Genomic DNA, 20,504 nt, shown 5'->3' with positions numbered 1-20,504 from the left:
CCGTCAGTATCTCTGTGACATGCTCCCACGCATTAAACGAGCCTGTGACCATTTGTGCTGCCCTTCTCTGTAAATGTTCAGTGTCCCTTGGTAGTCCTATCTGGTAAGGATCACACACACTTGTGCAATATTCTAGGACGGGTCTCACAACTGATTGGTAAGCATTCTTTTTTGTAGACTACTTGCACTCCCCCAGTATCCTACCAATACCAATAAACCAAAGTCTGCATTAGATGAGTATTTGCCAAGCAAGATCGTAAGAGATGGAAAAGAGCCACTGTGGTACAACAACTGAGTTAGAAAACTGCTGCGGAAGCAAAGGGAACTTCACAGCAAACATAAACATAGCCAAAGTCTTGCAGACAAACAAAAACCACGCGAAGCGAAATGTAGTGTGAGGAGGGCTATGCGAGAAGCGTTCAATGAATTCCAAAGTAAAGTTCTATGTACAGGGCTATTACAAATGATTGAAGTGATTTCATAAATTCACTGTAGCTCCATTCATTGACATATGGTCACGACACACTACAGATATGTAGAAAAAAATCATAAAGTTTTGTTCGGCTAAAGCCGCACTTCAGGTTTCTGCCGTCAGAGCGCTCGAGAGCGCAGTGAGACAAAATGGCGACAGGAGCCGAGAAAGCGTATGTCGTGCTTGAAATGCACTCACATCAGTCAGTCATAACAGTGCAACGACACTTCAGGACGAAGTTCAACAAAGATCCACCAACTGCTAACTCCATTCGGCGATGGTATGCGCAGTTTAAAGCTTCTGGATGCCTCTGTAAGGGGAAATCGACAGGTCGGCCTGCAGTGAGCGAAGAAACGGTCGAACGCGTGCGGGCAAGTTTCACTCGTAGCCCGCGGAAGTTGACGAATAAAGCAAGCAGGGAGATAAATGTAGCACAGCCGACAGTTTGGAAAATCTTACGGAAAAGGTTAAAACAGAAGCCTTACCGTTTACAATTGCTACAAGCCCTGACACCCGATGACAAAGTCAAACGCTTTGAATTTTCGGCGCGGTTGCAACAGCTCGTGGAAGAGGATGCGTTCAGTGCGAAACTTGTTTCCAGTGACGAAGCAACATTTTTTCTTAATGGTGAAGTGAACAGACACAATGTGCGAATCTGGGCGGTAGAGGATCCTCACGTATTCGTGCAGCAAATTCGCAATTCACCAAAAGTTAACATGTTTTGTGCAATCTCACGGTTTAAAGTTTATGGCCCCTTTTTCTTCTGCGAAACAAACGTTACAGGACACGTGTATCTGGACATGCTGGAAAATTGGCTCCTGCCACAACTGGAGACCGACAGCACCGACTTCATCTTTCAACAGGATGGTGCTCCACTGCACTTCCATCGTGATGTTCGGCATTTCTTAAACAGGAGATTGGAAAACCGATGGATCGGTCGTGGTGGAGATCATGATCAGCAATTCACGTCATGGCCTCCACGCTCTCCCGACTTAACCCCTTGTGATTTCTTTCTGTGGGGTTATGTGAAAGATTCAGTGTTTAAACCTCCTCTACCGAGAAACGTGCCAGAACTGCGAGCTCGCATCAACGATGCTTTCGAACTCATTGATGGGGACATGCTGCGCCGAGTGTGGGAGGAACTCGATTATTGGCTTGATGTCTGCCGAATCACTAAAGGGGCACATATCGAACATTTGTGAATGCCTAAAAAAACTTTTTGAATGTTTGTAAGTGTGTGCAAAGCATTGTGAAAATATCTCAAATAATAAAGTTATTGTAGAGCTGTGAAATCGCTTCAATCATTTGTAATAACCCTGTACTGACTTGGCAGAAAATCCCAAGAAATTTTGGTCTTATGTCAAAGCGGTAGGTGGATCAAAACAAAATGTGCAGACACTCTGTGACCAAAATGGTACTGAAACAGAGGCTGACAGACTAAAGGCCAAAATACTGAATGTCTTTTTCCAAAGCTGTTTCACAAAGGAAGACTACACTGTAGTTCCTTCTCTAGATTGTCGCACAGATGACAAAATGGTAGATATCGAAATAGACGACAGAGGTATAGAGAACAAATCAAAATTGCTCAAAAGAGTAAAAGCCGTTGGACCCGATGAGATACCAGTTCGATTTTATACAGAGTACGCAAAGGAACTTGCCCCCCTTCTTGCAGCGGTGTACCGTAGGTCTCTAGAAGAGTTTCTGCAGTATCTTTCACCAGGTATTGCAAAAGAAATTGTCTGATGCAGTGTTGGAGAAGAATTGGCAGCCTCAAGAAACACACTGCAGATCTATTCGGAGACTGTCAGAATACGAACTGTGAGTTTAGGGCAGAGTTTGAGTTCTCCACTATTTTATGTCAATAACAGTTAAACATACATTTTGTGTCACTTAATGTAAAACCGTCATCCAAAAAGTGGTTCCTTGAGAGTTGTTGTGGTTTTTCAGCTGACACCGAGATACACTTTTTTCCTTCAGTTCAGTTTGTGTAGTTGAATTGGAATTCTTTTACCTCGTCCTTCAAATATGATAAAATACTTACCATAACAATTCCTACTTTCTGTCTCTGAGTGTATCGACCAGCAAACCCTGAGTCATTGTAGTATTGTGATGAAGGGGAACAGTAAGATTCCATATTTCTAGATTTCTGGAAGGAATTTGACACCTGTTTCATTGCGGGGTGTTAACAAAGCTACAAGCGTTTGGAATAAGTCAGCTGATATGTGAGTGGCTCGAAGACTTCTTCAGTAATAGAACCCGGTATGTTGTCCTCTGCAGCAGGTGTTCGTCAGAGACGAGGATATTGTCAGGAGTGCCCCAGGGAAGTGTGACAGGACTGCTGCTGTTATGTAAACACGAAAATGATTTGGCGGACAGAGTGGGCAGCAATCTGCAATTGTTAGGTGACGATGCCGTCGTAAACAGTAAGGTGTCGAAGTTGAGTGACTGGAGGAAGATAAGAGAAGACTCAGACAAAATTTCCAGTTGGTGTGGTGAATGGCAGCTAGCCCTAAATGTGGGAAAATGCAAGTTAATGCGAATGAGGAGGAAGAGCAGACCTGTAATGTTTGGGTACAGTAGTAGTAGTGTCCCACTTGACACAGTCACGTCATTAAAATATCTTGGTGTAATGTTGCAGAGAGATACGAAATGGAATGAGCGCGTGCAAAAGCAAAGACTTCAGTTTATTCGGAGAATTTCAGGAAAGAGTGGTTGACGTGTAAAGGAGACAGCATATAAGGTGCTGGTGAAACCTATTCTTGAGTACTGCTAAAGTGTTCGGTATCTGTACCAGATCGGAAGAAATTCAGAGGTGGGTTGCTAGATTTGTTACTGGTAGGTTCGAACCACACGTGTTACGAAGGGTACTTCATAAACTTAAATGGGAATCCGTGGAGGAAAGCCGACGTTCTTTTTGAGAAACACTACTGAGAGAATTTGGAGAATCGGTGTTTGAAGCTGACTGCCAAACAATTCTACTGCTGCCAACATAAATTGCTTGTAAGGGCCACAAAGATAAAACATGAGAAATTAGGGCTTATGTGGAGGGATATAGACAGCTGTTTTTTCCCTCGCTCTGTTTGTGAGTGGAACAGGAAAGGAAATGACTATTAGTGGTACAGGGCCTCAGCCACACACAGTACGGTGGCTTGTAGAGTATCGATGTAGGTGTAGATCATTGTACAGTTTTGATTTCTTGGTTACATTGATGCAGCTGTTATATTCACCTGACTAAAGCCTAATTCATATAGTTTCTCTGCTTAATGTGAACTTGACCTTGCTTTCTCAGTATCTGTAAAACATCAGTAAAAATGCAAGGACAACAGCACAAAGAAGAAGATATCCAGTTTTTTAAAGTTGAAAATCCCATTAAATTGTATGCTCATTTTATTTGTTATGTAAATATGACTTTTCCTGTACAAAGAGTGCAAAAACAGCAGGTTGTAGCTATATCTTCCAGATCCCAGTGAGAATTTCTCTCGGTTTCACGAGTCAAGATTTCATAGCGTCTTCCGTCCCTATGTAGCTTACATGCTACATGGACTTTTTTTTTTTCTTCCTTAGCTCAGGTGATAAACCAAACTCGCTGTGGCTAATTGTAACATATACTTTACACTGTTCGCTTTCACTGCATCACTTGTTTTCCATCTCCACATGTTCCCAGTAGGTTGTTGCACCATGTGCTTTTTAGGGTGTTCATTAGTGTCAGGACGTCTTCAACAATCAAAGATAATTTCTGTTTGTTTTTAGTAATGTTAGATTAGAATGTGTTTAGACCCTGCTGTAATTTGCTAATAGACCCTACACTGTCGAATAAGTGTTGTGATGAAATAAACAATGTATTGTTTTCGAAGTATTGCTTGGACTTCATTTGACAGCTACTTGTATTTTCATATTCCAGTGAGATTGTTTTCATAACTTGTAGGTGTTTGATATTGAATTTTCTAGACATTGCATGTATTTTAATAATTTTCTAAAATATAGTATTCATTTTGAATAGTTCTTAAATTTTTGTGACTCGTGCCAATATTTTAATTTCAATCTTATTTTGCCCAAGAACAATGCGTGAACAGCAATATAAACTTTTTGTTCACAAAATCTAAGCTCAAGACTGAGGAGGTTGTGCTGTGAAAACTGATTTTGTAAAAATTGAGTTCTTTTCTAGTTTCTTCATTTCAACAACTTCTGTTGCCTCCAATTTCAAGGCAAATATACATGTACGTCGGTTTGTTGGCCGAGAACATCGTTACACAGGAAATGAAAATGATGAAGGTGTTTTGGGCAGGAGCCAGTTACTCTTGTTGTTGTTAGTATTACAAGGCGTTTTAAAATGAGTGTATGTATTTTGAATGAATATACAGGGCGATTTTTCTTCCATTGTGCACAAACTCTACGGGTTGACCAATGAGAGGATACAGAACAAAAAAGTCTAATGAACTTATGTCTGGAAATGCACGGATTCCATGCTAGAGACCATTTGTTGAATCTTACATTATTACAGAGACTGCGGTGTAATACGAATTGTACCATGCAGCCACAGTTACAGTACGTGTTGAAATTGATTTGCATGTGCCTCAATGCATGCTTGTGCACGCCATAGCATGTTCTGCCCCTAACATTCACATTGGTCAGGCTGCATCTGAACAGTGTCAAAGGCAGCACGAATAAACTTCTCTAGTGTCTCCACATCTGACTCTGCGTACAGGATACTTAAGAGATGCCCCTGTAACCAGAAATTGCACAGGTTGAGACCGGTAAACATAGAAAAGTTCATTTGATAACCTTTACACATTGCAAGGAAAAAAATTTATCCTGCTCATCACATTTGTAATGTGGGTGAAACTGTTGACGATTCAGTCAGAGAACAGCAAAGTATTTGCACTTAAAGGAAGACACCAGTTCCGCGTTGTTACTTCAGCTGATAGAGGGTTGTTGCTCATTTTTGCAGTCGATATCTCTGCACTAGCTGCTTTACCCTGTTAGATTGGGAAAATGCTCACTATGTAAGGTTTTAGAAAACTGCAAATAGGCCCTATTCATTATTTTGAATCTATATATTAAAACGTACTGCATTAAATATATATATATATATATATATATATATATATATATATATAATAGAGGGAAACATTCCACGTGGGAAAAATATATTTAAAAAGAAAGATGATGAGACTTACCAAACAGAAGCGCTGGCAGGTCGATAGACACACAAACAAACACAAACATACACACAAAATCTAGCTTTCGCAACCAACGGTTGCCTCGTCAGGAAAGAGGGAAGGAGAAGGAAAGACAAAAGGATATGGGTTTTAAGGGAGAGGGTAAGGAGTCATTCCAATCCCGGGAGCGGAAAGACTTACCTTAGGGGGAAAAAAGGACAGGTATACACTCGCGCGCACACACACACATATCCATCCATCCATACAAGACACAAGCAGACAAATGTCTGCTTGTGTCTTGTATGGATGGATGGATATGTGTGTGTGTGCGCGCGAGTGTATACCTGTCCTTTTTTCCCCCTAAGGTAAGTCTTTCCGCTCCCGGGATTGGAATGACTCCTTACCCTCTCCCTTAAAACCCATATCCTTTTGTCTTTCCTTCTCCTTCCCTCTTTCCTGACGAGGCAACCGTTGGTTGCGAAAGCTAGATTTTGTGTGTATGTTTGTGTTTGTTTGTGTGTCTATCGACCTGCCAGCGCTTCTGTTTGGTAAGTCTCATCATCTTTCTTTTTAAATATATATATATATATATATATATATATATATATTTAATGTGGTACGTTTTAATATATAGAGTCAAAACAATTAAGCAGTGTGCTTCTATCAGTAACTTTGGTTTGATGAAAATTCAGTTTTCTTCTGTCTGTACAGTTTATCCTCTTCACATATGCGCACGCGAGACTAACTCTGTTTTCTCCCTTTCAGTTTCTGCAGGAGTGCGAGTTGCCTGACGGCCCCGGTAGTGCTCGGGATCCCCTAAGCTTCGAGGAAGAGGTGAGTGTATCTTCACTTTGCATTTTATGTTACTGTAGGTAATTGCATTGCATTGCATGGCATTACTTGTTTGGTAGTTGGGTGCTTGAAGGTGAGTTTTAATTGAAGCATAATGGCAGGTAGAAACTTTGTGCCCGAGTAGGGCTCAGTCCCAGGGTTCGCCTTTCGCATGCAGTGACTCCTTAATAGTGCTGTCCCTTTTTGTGAAACTCATAATTTTAACAAGTATTACATAAACTTTAGTGAGTTGTGAAATTTGGTGACAGCCACTGTACAGGTTGTCTCAGAAAGAATGACCTGATTTTGCAAATTTATGCTATGTTTGTAGTACATTTTTACCAATAAATATAGGTTTTTAAAATTGGTCATTCTTTTTGAAACACCCTTTATAATGACTTTAGGTATTATATTGAGAAGTATTACTGACAAGTCGTTTTATTTATTATTTTGCAATACAGTTCTCATCCATATGGGAAATGTTCCGATCTTTAAACCGAACGTTGCGAATGTAACTGGTTTGTCTGACCCAAATGTTCAAATGTTGACAGTAAAAACGGTGAGCAGTTAGGTTCACATTACAAAAGGGTTAATTTATAACACACAATGTAAAACATGACTTGATCAGTGTGTTTTGTATTGGCTTAAGTGCATAGCATTGGATTACAGAAGACAATATTTATGAAAAATTTAACTCTTTCCTTTCCGCCATTCAGCACTTTGTCCTACTCCCCCTTAAAATGAAACACATCTGTGGACAAAGAAAGTGGTTTTGTTATTGTTATCCTTTTATTCTTGGGTAAGTCTTTCATATCTACATAATGACTGCACCCTATGTCTGCTTGTTGTAGCCTAGCTTCGCTTTCCCCATATAGCTTTTAGGCACCTGTATCCCAAACACACTCTCTCTCTCTCTCTCTCTCTCTCTCTCTCTCTCTTTCTTTCTTTCTCTTTCTGCCCCCCCCCCCCCTCCCGCCCTCCCCCTCCCTCCTGCATTATCTAATTTACAACTTCTGGTACCTCAAGACGTGTACTATCGATCTCTCCCTTACTTTTGACAAATTGTGCCTTAAATTTATTTTCTTCCAGATTCCATTTAGAACCCCTTTATTATACCCATCTGATCATCATTCTTGTGCAGCATTTCAAAAGTTTCTGTTCTCTTGTTATCCACACTGTTTAGTGTTCACATACTATGCAGACAAATATTCCTGGAAAGCGCTTCCTAACACGTAAAAATTTGTCAGATTACGCGAAACTGTATATTAAGTATGAATTAAAGTAGGAAATTTGGGGGAGAAATTTAACATGCACATCGAAACTAAAAGTTAATCTCTGTGCCAAGTGTTTTTTGCTGGTTCTTGTGGTTGCTTGTAGGGGGTGTCCCTGCTACAACTTATGCTTTCTTTACACTGTGAGTGTAGAGTTAAAATGATGACAACATGGCATCGTAAGGTTTTTTATGTTCTCTGTTAAACACATGCAGTTCAGTTGCATTTCAAATCTGTCATAAAGGGCACACAGACACTGCAGTTCACCGTTGGCCCCGAAGGTCATGTGATCTTGAGGGATATTTTTATGAGGTGGTTTGTGTAAGACCACATATATTGTCACTTTTCCCTGTCTAGTCTGTAGGACTGTCTTTGTTCAGGTTGCTAGCACTGTTACTCTTAAATTCTGAATTGCTGCATCTTAAAATAATGTTTCAGACAAACTGTGTAGCTTTCATTAATGTGGATTTCTTTATTTGTAGTAGCATGTTGGGGTCTGGAAGACATGACAAATTGGCAACTTTTTACTAAATCGGAACCGAGTGAGGTGGCACAGTGGTCGGCACACTGGACTTGCGCTCCAGAGGACGACGATTCAAACCTGAGTCCGACCGGCCAGATTTAGGTTTTCCGTGATTTCTCTACGTCGCATGCCGGTTCGTTTGAAAGGGCACAGCCGACTTCCTTCCCCCTCCTTCCCTAATCTGATGGGAAGCTTGCCGTTTTGTTCCTTCCCCCAAGTTGACCAACAGATTAAATTGAAAGTCACAAAACTTTTTTCACAGCCGACCAGATAACTGACAGAATGGTGAAAGCAGGCAGCTTTGTCATTCTGTACTGTATCTTGGTACAATAATTTACAGTGGGACATAGCAAATGTAAGGCACACGGCAACCGGGAGATCTCCACGTGGGTGAAGAATTCCTTGTATTTTATACGTAATATTTACACTAATCGACCGGAACACTATGACCGTTATCCTACTATAGACGAGAGCGGTGTCACCTGGTGAGGAACGGCTGCTAGAAACGAGAGTCACACAAGCACGGTGCGGGTAGTATCGGTGAGCGTGCCGCACCCGTGTGTAGAGTGGGGAATGCGTGCAATCTGTCGGAGTTCGACTGAAGGCAGCTCGTGATAGCCCGGAGGCTCGGCACGACCGTATCGGAAACTGCACGACTTGTCGGGTGTTCGAGGAGTGCTGCAGTGAGTATCTTCGACACGTGGCGGAACAGAGGTGAAACTACGTTCAGGTGTCGTGGAGTCGGGCAGCCACTCCTCATTACAGGTGTCGGAGCCGTAGGCTCGGCAGACTGGTAAAGCGGGACAGTAGCAAACTCTGGCAGAACTAACGTCGGACTTTAATGCTGGGCAGAGTAAAAGTGTGTGTGAACCCGCAGTGCCTGTGACCGTCGGCACTGGGCATCGGTGCAGTGGTAGAGAGGGGCCGATGGGAGGGCACTAAACCGTCGTCTTCCCCGGAACAGCTCTTAGCCACCTGTACTGTGGGACAGATTAAAGCTGACGGTGGTTCCTGTATGCTCCGAGGAACGTTCGCGTGGGCACCCGCGGGTCCAGCGGAGGATTACTCTGTACGTGACCCGTGTTTGCGTTAAGTGAGTTCACTGTTTCCTCTTCGTTTACAGCTCCTGTGTCAAATGAAAACAAAATGGATTTCTGCAGCCGGGAGCTATCAAGTGAATTATAATACATTCACATACTTACGGAGGGCAAAAATGTATTATTAGTTTCAGTTTTCTGATTTTATTTTATTTCCAAATTATTAGCAAGCATTAATTGCCTTGCAGAACAGTGAAGTTATTTTTGTCAGTTTGCTAAGGGAAATTTTGCTTTATTAATTTCTCCGCTGAGGCAATCAATTTATTTGAAACGAAGTGTTTTGCTCCACAGTATTGGGTAGTTCCAACTGTTCGCCGTATTTCGAGTACATGTTTTCATCTTCTGCCATGTATGGCATTATGCCATAATAAAGAACCAAATATGAGATAGTACAGTACTGGTACTCAAAAGAAAATTTATACCCCCAAAAACCACACTGAAAAGCTTAATATCAGGTGGGACCTACTTCATTGTGAATCTGGAAAAAATCAATGTTCACTTCAAGCCGAATTGTGCACTTTAGTGTGGTTTACGAAATTCCAATGCTTTTGGAGTATCCTCTGATGTCCTGTTTCTTTTATGGTGTAATGTAAGCTCTCGTAGTGCTTTATACACATGAACATGCAGGCTTCCTACACCACTGCAGCTGCCCCCGCGCAATAATGCCTGTTTTCTGGCACTCTCTGGCAACTTGTAAATCTAATCTATTTCTAACAGTTTCAGGATAGTATTGCGAACAGTGGTGTGTGTTCGTGCTACGTAACAGTGATCTTGCTATTGGCTGACTATAACACGTGTCCTATGCTCTGAATATCTGCTGTCATCGGCTGGTGAGTGGACATGGCACAAGATATGACTGGCTTACAAAAGGACATCGCAATCTCAGTTTCGATGCACCGGAAACTAACGAGCTGTGTTTCGTGCAGTTCGAATTTATACTTCCGTAATAGGAAAATATGCAGCGTATATGTTGCTGCACATCAAAAGTCTTTCCAAAACTTCTCGTCCCGATATTTATTTATTTATTTATTTTATTTTTTTTTTTTTTTTTTCTCCTCCTCCTCCTCCTCCTCCTCCTCCTCCTTCTTCTTCTTCTTCTTCTTCTTCTTCTTCTTCTTCTTCTTGGGAAGTTCTACGCCAATGTGTAAAACATTAACCATTCAAAGGAGTGATAAGTTTTACAATTTCAAAGGAAAAATCTATGGAAAACCTACTGTCACTTAGCACGGAAAAAGTGTATTTTTGCCTGGGAAAAAGCAAGTTTTTTTAAAATGGGATAACTGGGAATAATCTGGGCATTTTTTACTGCCGAGCTAGCAGGTTCTACAAAGCGTAGTAAAACTGCTACTGTTCCACGCTGGAGATGTGTGGCATCAATCCCTACCAGTTCACGGGCACAAACAGTAACAAAACTTAGACAACTTGCGATTGTAAACTACTTAACCAATAAAAATACTTATAACTAAAGCAATCATTGTACATTGGTTAGGTAGCTATTGGGTAACAGACTTTGTCACACAGTGGAAAATTCAAAGTGGAATGTAAGAATATTATAAAAAGGGTATTTGCCACTCGTCGTATAGTGGAGATGATAAGTTGCAGAGAGAGACAACAAAAAGACTACCAGAAATTGAGCATTCAGCCAACAAGGCCTTTGTAAATAAAAAAAAACTTGTACACACGTGACCACAGTCTCTGGCTACTGAGGCCAGAGGCACCCTGACTCGGATTTTCCATAATAATTTTGTACATCACTCACGCAGTCTGACTGCAGTGAGCTCTGGTAAACCAGATTACACCTCTAGTTTACTCTCTAATTCCACAGTTAACAAGCTTTTCTTGCTTATTTTAAGGGACATCCAGTAAGTATCACTTCCTGTCACGAATTTCACGAGTTGTTGGATATATCCAGTTGTTACAGTTGGTTAGCTTTATTAATCACAGCACATCCTTAATCACTGTATCACTGCTGCCAGTAAGCAAGAGGAGTTATAATTTTAGGGCAAATAGTAACCTGCTGCAGCACTAGTTGCTATACTCCCTTTCTAAGTATTCCCTACGTTCGGAACACCACACACACCTCATACAATTGCATCCTCTCTATTCATTTATTAACCCAGTATGTTTTATAGAAACACAGTAAATTTGCTGGAGCATTCAACTTGCATTGGTTCCTGTATTATGCAGCTACGGAGTAAGCGTCAAAACCAGTAGTATTCTACTTTGGTAGAACTCTTTCCTCAGAAGGCTACTTCTGAACAACACCCAATTTTGAGAGATATATGGGGTTAAAGCCGCCGGACTGGTAACACCATTTTGTCAGAGGACTGAAGTTAGCACTGTCCGGCTTGACTAGGACTTAGGTGGTTGGCCTTCCTGCTCTGCCCGAGTGCTGTTGACAAGTGGGTGCAGTCAGCCATTGTGAGGACAATTGAGAAGCTATACAAATAAAACAGTTTCTGCATCAATATCGTGTTTATTTTGTCACTACATGTTTTGACGGTTCACACAAAAAAGTGACCTGCCCTCGGTCTGTGACTGTGAAGACACGTGTACTCTTCCCCGACACCGACCTTATAAACAAAAAATTCTCCTCCTGAAGACGATGCTATGACCTGTCGAAAAGCGTAGTGGCAAAATATGCAAGTAACTGCTGCAGAAACTGTTTTACTTGCATTGCTCAACAGTCACAACCCTCGTGATGCTGTTCCTTGTGGAGGAAATATTCAGTTGAGGAGCTCCTTGATTGAGAAGTAGTGGCTCCGTTGACAATCAGGCTATGGATGGGAGATTAGTGTCTTGGCCACATGCCCCTCTGTACTCTCCAGTATACTCCTCAGCTTTCTACTCACTGTACCCCCTGCAGGTCCGGTTGTTAGAATCGGCCCGAGGTATTCCTGCCTGTCATACGAGGCACTAAAAGGAGTTTCACACGTTTCGACCCTTATGTGATGGTCGCCTGTAGGGTATGACCTCCATTCTTCAAAATTTTCCCGAAGAGCGCGCCAATTGGGGAAGGGCGCCTTACGAGCTGCATAGTGTCCATTGTGCATCGAGATCTTTAGCCCACTTTCTCATCGTCACATTGCAGTCCTGCCCATTCTCCATCTCTTGGGCGAGGACACCTTCCTGGGTGAGTTTTCCGCCGTGCGCTATGCAGTTGCATTTCTCGCGTAGAGGATGACCGTGGACTTCTTTGCACCTCATATCGAGCACGGTAGCCCGTCTGTTGTGGTGGGGCCGCCGTGTACCCTGTTGGTTGTAGCCCCCTGACCACACAGGGATCGCTCTGCTGATGCCTGCGCTGCTAACTCCCCACGTATGCCGAGGGGTAGATGCCCATCCCCCTGGGGCATCGGGACTCCCGGCAATGGTCGTCCTGCCAGGTGGCCTTTGTTACGGCTGGGTGGCGCCCTCGGGGAGGGCCCCTGGTCAGAGTGTTGGCATTGGGGTGGATGACACGTGATGAAGCGTAGTCCATCATCTCTTGCTGGTGGTGAAACGCCAGCAGTCTCTAAGCGATCACGAGCTCAATTCAATGCACAGAAGTACGACCCGAAATCGTTCCCTTCTCTGGTCACGCCACGGGAGGGACGTCAGGCTGAAAATGGCAGTGCATCTTATTTGTCCCGGTACCTTGTATGTTCGAGAGCTGACGGGGAGTCGTTCGTGATGATAAAGCCTCAGTTTTTATATTGAGCATTTAGAGGACAAGTTTGGGGAGGTGGAGGCTTGTCTAAAATGACATCTGGGTCAGTCTTGATCAAAACAGCATCCTCTGCCCAGTCACGGGAGTTACTCACTTGTGACAAGCTGGGGGATGTTTCTGTAACAATCACGCCCTATAAGAGATTAAATATGGTCCATGGTATCATAATTCAGAGACCTTCTTCTGCAGTCCAACGATGAGCTGTGCGCTAATTTATAGCAGTGAGGTGTATATTTCATCCAGTGTGTCCACCAGGGTCTGTAGGATAATCAGGTTTTTTAGGGTAATACATTGCCCGAGAAGGTCAGGTGAAGGTCTATCGGTGTGATGTAAACCCCTATATCCCTCCCCCGATGCGGTGCTGTAAGTGCTGGAAGTTCCGCCGTATGCCTTCCCTGCTGTACTTCAACGTCGCACGCCGAGATTGCGGACGCCCGTCACATCCAAATACTCCGTGTGCCCCCATCTGTGTCAACTACAGAGAGCACCATTCTCCTTGCTCACTTGCCTGCAGGATTCTCCAGAAAGAAAGGAAAATCGTGGAGTAAAAGACCTTGGACAGACTGACCTACACTGAGACTAAGAGAAAATTTGAACGCCAGCATCCTCGCATATGACATTGTCTTACGCTGCCGCTAAAACAGTTCTGGCACCATTAGCTCCGCCAACCCAGGTCACCTCTCCGAGCCGGAAGACTACACCTGCCCCCTCGATGGTGGGGGATTTTCCCTCCTTGTTGCTCCTGCACCACCTACTTCGGGAGCAACACCCCACCAACCATCGGGGACATCCGTCCCCACTTCTAAGCCGGAGAAGCGTGAGTCTTCTTCGGGTTCTCTCACTGGGAAGGGGTCCCTTGGGTCACACCCTTCCCAGGTTTCTTCTAGTGGGAAAGACGTCATCCACCAGTGGCTGAAGAGCCCAAAAGCAGCTGGTCGTAGAGCTTCACACTCGTCCTCAGTCCCGGAGACTGAGCCAGTGAAGTCGTGCTAGCCAGGGAAACCCGAGGAGCAGCGAGAGAAATCCAAAAACAAAACCCTTAAGACCAAGGAACTTGTGGTGGCACCCATGCCACCACTAGCTACAAGCTCTGCAGCTGAGGATAGGGTGGAGATTTTGGTGTCCGCTAAGGACCTAGATCTCGCCATATCCCCAGACACAATGGATGTAGACTGCTCAAGTAATAAATCGGTGGCAGCAGGTTAGTCTGAGGCGTAAATTGCCTCATTGAATGTTTCGTGCCTTCCCAGTTTCACAATGTCTTCCTCCAGTGGAATTGCAGCGGATTTTTCCACCACCTGGCTGAGCTACGGCAACTGTCAAGCTTTACACCTGCTATCTGCATTGCCCTCCAGGAAACCTCGTTCCCAGCAATGCAGACCCCTGCCCTCCACAGCTATAAGGGATATTGCAGGAACCATAGCGACTATAATAGTGTGTCAGGTGGAGTTTGTGTTAAGGACATAAACTCGGTCTATAGTGAACATGTGCCCCTTCAAACCCCTCTTGAAGCTGTGGCTGTCAGAATAAGGTCAACGCAGGAAATAACTGTCTGCGATGTATATCTTCCTCCAGATGGTGCGGTACCCCTGAATGTATTAGCTGCACTAATTGATCAACTCCCTAAACCTTTCCTACTTCTAGGAGATTTTAATGACCATAACCCCTTGTGAGGTTGTACCGTGCTTACTGGTCGAGGCAGAGATGTCAAAATTTTGTCTCGTTTGACTTCTGCCTCTTAAATACTGGGGCCGCCACACATTTCAGTGTGGCTTGTGGTAGTTACTCGGCCATTTATTTATCAGTTTGCAGCACAGGACTCCTCCCATCTATCCACTGGAGAGCACATGATGACCTGTGTGGTTGTGACCACTTGCCCACCTTCCTGTCACTGCCCCGGCATCAGGCACACGGACGCCTGCCCAGATGGGCTTTGAACAAGGCAGACTGGGGAACTTTCACCTCTGCTGTCACCGCTGAATCTCCCCCACACAGTAATGTCGATGTGAGCAGGTGACTAGCACAATTGTTTCTGTGGCAGAAAACGCGATCTCTCGCTCTTTAAGGTGCCCGAGGCATAAAGCAGTCCCTTGGTGGCCGCCGTAAGTTGCTGAAGCAATTAAGGAGCGTCGGTGAGCTCTACAGCGGCACCCTTCCCTGGAGCACCTCATTGCCTTTAAACGGCTCCGTGCCCGTGTTTGCTACCTTATCAAACAACAGGAGGAGGAGTGTTGGGAGAGATAAGTCTCCACCATTGGTTGCCACATGTCACCTTCCCATGTCTGGGCAAAGATCAAATGTATTTTTGGGTACCAGGCCCCAACAGCTGTCTCCAATGTTACCATAAACGGCAAGTTATGTACCGACGCAAACGTGATTGCCGAGCACTTTGCTCGAGCCTCTGCGTCGGAGAATTATCGCCCAGCCTTTCACACACTCAAATGGCGGCTGGAAGGGAATGTCCTCTCATTCAGTACACGTTTCAGTGAATCCTATAACGCTCGATTTACAGTGTGGGAGCTCCTCAGTACCCTTGCACATTGCCCTAACACAGCTCCTGGGTCTGATCGCATCCACAGCCAGATGATTAAACATCTCTTATCTGACTACAAGCGACATCTTCTCGTCATATTCAACAGGATCTGGTGCGATGGAGTTTTTCCATCGCAATGGCGGGAGAACACCACCATTCCGGTGCTCAAACCCAGTAAAAACCCGCATCATATAGATAGCTATTGGCACATCAGCCTCGCCAATGTTCTTTGTAAGCTGCTGGAACGTATGGTATGTTGAGGTTGGGTCCTGGAGTCATGTGGCGTGCTGGCTCCATGTCAGGGTGGTGGCTACTGCCAGGATCGCTCTGCCACTGATAATGTGTCCATCGAGTCTGCCATCCGAACAGCCTTTTCCAGACGGCAACACCTGATTGCCGTCTTTTTTTACTTACGTAAAGCATACGACACGACTTGGCGACATCATATCCTTGCCACATTGTATGAGTGGGGTCTCTGGTGACCACTCCCAATTTTTATCCAAAACTTCCTGTCGCTCCGTACTTTCTGTGTCCAAGTTGGTGACTCCCATAGTTCCATCCATATCCAGGGGAATGGAGTCCCGCAGGGCTCCGTATTGAGTGTGTCTCTTTTTAGTGGCCATTAACATTCTAGCAGCAGCTGTCGGGTCCTCTGTCTCACCTTCTCTGTATGCAGACGACTTTTGCATTTCATACTGCTGCTCGAGTACTAGTGTTGCTGAGCGGCGCCTCCAGGGAGCCGTCCACAAGGTGCAGTCACGGGCTCTATCCCACGGCTTCCAGTTTTCAGCCACAAAGTCGCATGACGTGCACTTCTGTCGGCATCGTACCGTTCGTCCGGAACCCGCACTTTACCTCAGTGACGATCCACTCACTGTAGTGGAGACCTATCGGTTCTAAGAAATGGTTTTCGACGCCCTATTGACTTGGCTCCCTCATATTCGTCAGCTTAAGCAGAAGTGCTGGCAGCACCTCAATGCCCTCTGTTGCGTATCACCAGTTGGGGTGCAGATCGCTCTACACTGCTGCAGCTCTACAGAGCCCTTGTCCAATCCCGAATTGACTATGGGGGTGTGGTTTATGGTTCGGCAGCGCCTTCACCATTGCATTTACTCGACCCTGTGCAGCACTGCGGGGTTTGAACAGCGACAGGAGCTTTTAGGACGAGTCCGGTGACCAGTGTAATCGTGGAGGCTGGTGTACCTCCATTGCAGATCAGACGTGCGCAACTGCTTGCCAGTTACGCAGCACACATTCGTAGTTCCCCTGAGCGTCCGAATTACAGTCTCCTTTCCCCGCCCGCGGTAGTCCATCTCCCACGTCGGGGGCCCAGATCGGGGCTGACGATTGCGGTTCGCGTGCGGTGCCTTCTCTCCGAACTGGAGTCCTTCCCTTTACCACCTCTACTTGCAGTCCGTTCACGTACGCCTCCACGGTGTACACTTCGGGCGCAGCTTCGTCTGGACCTTTTGCACGGCCCTAAGGGCTCCCCGTTAACCCCGCCGCTCTCCGCTGTCACTTCCTCTCGATTCTTGATGTGTTCTGGGGCTCTGAAGGGGTTTACACTGACGGTTCAATGGCTGACGGTCACGTAGGCTTCGCATATGTTCATGGAGGACATATTGAGCAGCACTCCTTGCCAGTTGGCTGCAGTGTTTCCACTGCATAACTGGCGGCCATATCTTGTGCTCTCGAGTACGTCCGCTCGTGCCCTGGCGAATCATTTCTCCTGTGTACTGACTCGTTGAGCAGCCTACAAGCTATCGACCAGTGCTACCGTCGCCACCATCTGGTAGTGTCCATTCGGGAGTCCGGCGGTGCCCTGCAACAGTCCTGCCGTACCGTGGTGTTTGTGTGGACCCCGGGACACGTCGGAATCCCCGGCAACAAACTTGCCGACAGGCTGGCCAAACGGGCGCCGCGGAAACCGCTTCTAGAGATACACATCTCCGAAGGTGACCTGCGTTGTCTTGCACTGCAGGGTTTTCCGGCTTTGGGAGATGGAACGGCATAACAGCACGCACAACAAACTGCGTGTCATTAAGGAGACTACGAATGTGTGGAAGTCTTCCCTGCGGGCCTCTCACAGGGAATCCGTTGTCCTCTGCCGGCTCCGCATTCGCTGTACATTGCTAATGCACGGTTACCTACTCCGTTGCGGGGACTCACCGCAGTGTCGCTGTGGCTCCCAAATGACAGTTGTCCACCTCTTGCCGGACTGTCCACTTTTAGCCTCTCTGCCGCAGACTTTCACTTTCCCAGCACCCTGCCTTCGGTGTTGGGCGACAGTGCCTCCACAGCAGCTTTAGTTTTACATTTCATCCGTGAGAGTGGGTTTTATACTTCTGTGTCAGTTTTAGCATGTGTTCTTTGTCCCTCTGTGTCTTCCACCCTAGTGCTTTTAGGGTGGAGGTTTTAATGTGTTGCAGAGTGGCTGGCTTTCCCTTTTTATTCTCGTGGTTGGCCAGTCAGTGTAATCTGCTTTCACATCTTACTCTCTTCTGTTTCTATCGTCTCTCTGTTCTTTTCTTGTCCTCTTTTGTTCCATTTAGTGTTCGATGCCTTCCCTTCGTTCTTGTGGCTTTTCCTTTCTTTCTATTTTGTGTTATACGTTTCGTCCGTTTTATTCTCACACGTGTGGCATTTTTTTTATTAGGAACAAGGGACCGATGACCTCTTAGTTTGGTCCCTTCTCCCACCTTTAAACCAACCAGCCAACCTATTCGTTGGTTTTGTTTATTGCGAGCATATTGTGCTGCTGTGGCTTGTAATTCCCCATTAGGTATTAGGATCTCACCTGGATGTTGGCACATAATCGTGTTATTATGCGAGGTTAAGTTTCACCCTTCCTTTTCTTCCCCTCTTCAGTATCACAATGCTAACATCCACTATTTAAATAGTCGAAAGTGAACCAAAAAAATCGGGTAGGTAATAATCCATTCCACTGGTTTCATAGTAACATTAATAATCTGTGTCTTACAATTCTACTGTCCAAATATTTACTGTAAAGCAGTCTCAGTTTCTAGGCTTGTTTCATTGCTATTTCAGTACAGTCAGTGACATATAGGCAGAAAATTTTTGCTCACTAGTGTTCCGTAGTTAAGTTTGTAGTAAAGAAAAACAGAATCTTGTATTTTCATATATCTGTTTCATATGATTCCTTTATACAACAAAAGCCAAGTCATTCTGTAGTTGAGTTTTTTAAATTTTCTGTACGCGGCAGCAAGGAAGTTTCGACTTCGCAGTGAAATACGTAATTCATTATTACAGAGGCATCGATATTTATAATTAAATCATCTGCCATAAATATCTGTTGGATAACTTAAATTCAGTTTCGGATAACTCTGGAAATGTAATGTGTGTGCTATACTTTAAACGATAAATGCACTATTTAGTACTACTTATTTATATTCAAATCAATACAGTATTCATATCTTCTAACACAACAGTTAAAGGTAAATACCAAGAGATTCCATTTTGTTATTGATTCACATAGGTGTGACTCCACTTGAGAATGTATTTGTAGTTTGCTAAGACTGTCTGAAATAGACTAAGCAGTAGCTCCACTGTTGCTGAAGAATTAACTGTACGTAGAATACTGAAGAAAAATATGAAGAAGATACAATGGTAAAGATGAAGTATAGTTGTATGTATACCAAAATATGAAGTAATATGACCTGTGCTTACGAGCTCATCGTGCCTGTGGTGTTGAAAAGCCTAGACCAGTCAACCCACCTACTTCATTTTGCTTAATATAGGCATGATGGCATCTACCTTTTATTTCAGAGCTTCCTTTTTACCTCCCATAAATACTGAAAATTATTATGTGATGCGATATGAATTTCAAAAGCAGGTCTATAGCCAAATCTGACTGTCCTTCTAGTAAATAATCACTTTACTAAGTGTCAGCACTGAAGCCGTCGTCACACGGGATGAGATAGCTTACAAAAACTGGGTAGCTGATGGGAAATGCGACTAACGTGATTTTACACTCTCTACTCTCTCGCAACGTAATTTGGCTCACAAATGTCACAGTTTATGAAATTGGATACGTGTAAAATTCCTACATTAGCCCAAGTGAAATGCACATTTCTTTTCTTGTTAATGTGCTAACATGTTGTTTTGTCTCCAATGTACAGAAATGTCCAGTCAGTGAAGACAACATCTTATAAAAGTTCACGAAGTCGAACAAACTCTTTCCTGACAGAGAGCACACACATAACATCAAATATTACAGAAATTGTTTCTGTTATTTAATAATAAAGTCCCACAACCTTTTAGAAGGTGTGGAAATGGAGGGGGAGTGGGGGACGTGAACCTGCTACCTACTGCTTTGCAGTGTGATGCCCTTAACAACTACACGACACGGAAGTTCTGCTGCGAGCGACCTTGTATTTTTATGTTACACTCTTCTGAAGGCTTTTACCTTTTGATACCAGTAGTTTCTGCCTGAAACCACCATTTTAATGTTTTTTAAGTTCCAGAGCCTTTTCTCTGGACACCACCAATTCCGTTGCAAAACACGCATATCTAGAAGTATGCTGGGGTACTTCTGTGAATGTAATGCATTTTAGCTGACAGCATTCGAAGCAGTGGTCGGCACGGAGATTGTGGAGTGTTAATTTATTCGCTTTTGGGTTCGCCCCATCTTGTCGCGTAAAGTATTCTCTGTGGTCATCTGTTCCTGAAATTAGCTAGTGCACAGAATGACAGCACACATCTGACTTGGTCTTTGAGGTGTGAAAGTATTTTGAGTATTGTGTATTCAAATTTGATTGCCAGGATACTGAGCCAAGACCCCTATCTGAAGTAAATAGAGGTCTATACAGTGTCTTTCCTTTCAGACCTGTTCATAAGGACAGACACCATATTGATCCTGTAGCCACTATGAATCGAGCCACAAAGGAGT

The 20,504-nt window shown here is 44.3% G+C and overlaps 1 protein-coding gene across 1 annotated transcript in view; it reads left to right on the top strand.

Moving 5' to 3' along the window:
- LOC126108832 (uncharacterized) overlaps positions 1-20,504 on the top strand; it is a 195,597-nt gene that overhangs the window by 55,021 nt on the left and 120,072 nt on the right. The window contains exon 7 of the mRNA XM_049914196.1: positions 6,397-6,465. Within this exon, the coding sequence (XP_049770153.1) occupies positions 6,397-6,465 (69 nt within the window). The remainder of the gene's footprint in view (positions 1-6,396; positions 6,466-20,504) is intronic.

The sequence above is a fragment of the Schistocerca cancellata genome, chromosome 11, assembly GCF_023864275.1.
Source record: "Schistocerca cancellata isolate TAMUIC-IGC-003103 chromosome 11, iqSchCanc2.1, whole genome shotgun sequence".
Classification (NCBI taxonomy): domain Eukaryota; kingdom Metazoa; phylum Arthropoda; class Insecta; order Orthoptera; family Acrididae; genus Schistocerca; species Schistocerca cancellata.
The sequence above is the reverse complement of the archived record's forward strand: the minus strand, read 5'-3'. Positions and strand labels throughout refer to the sequence as shown.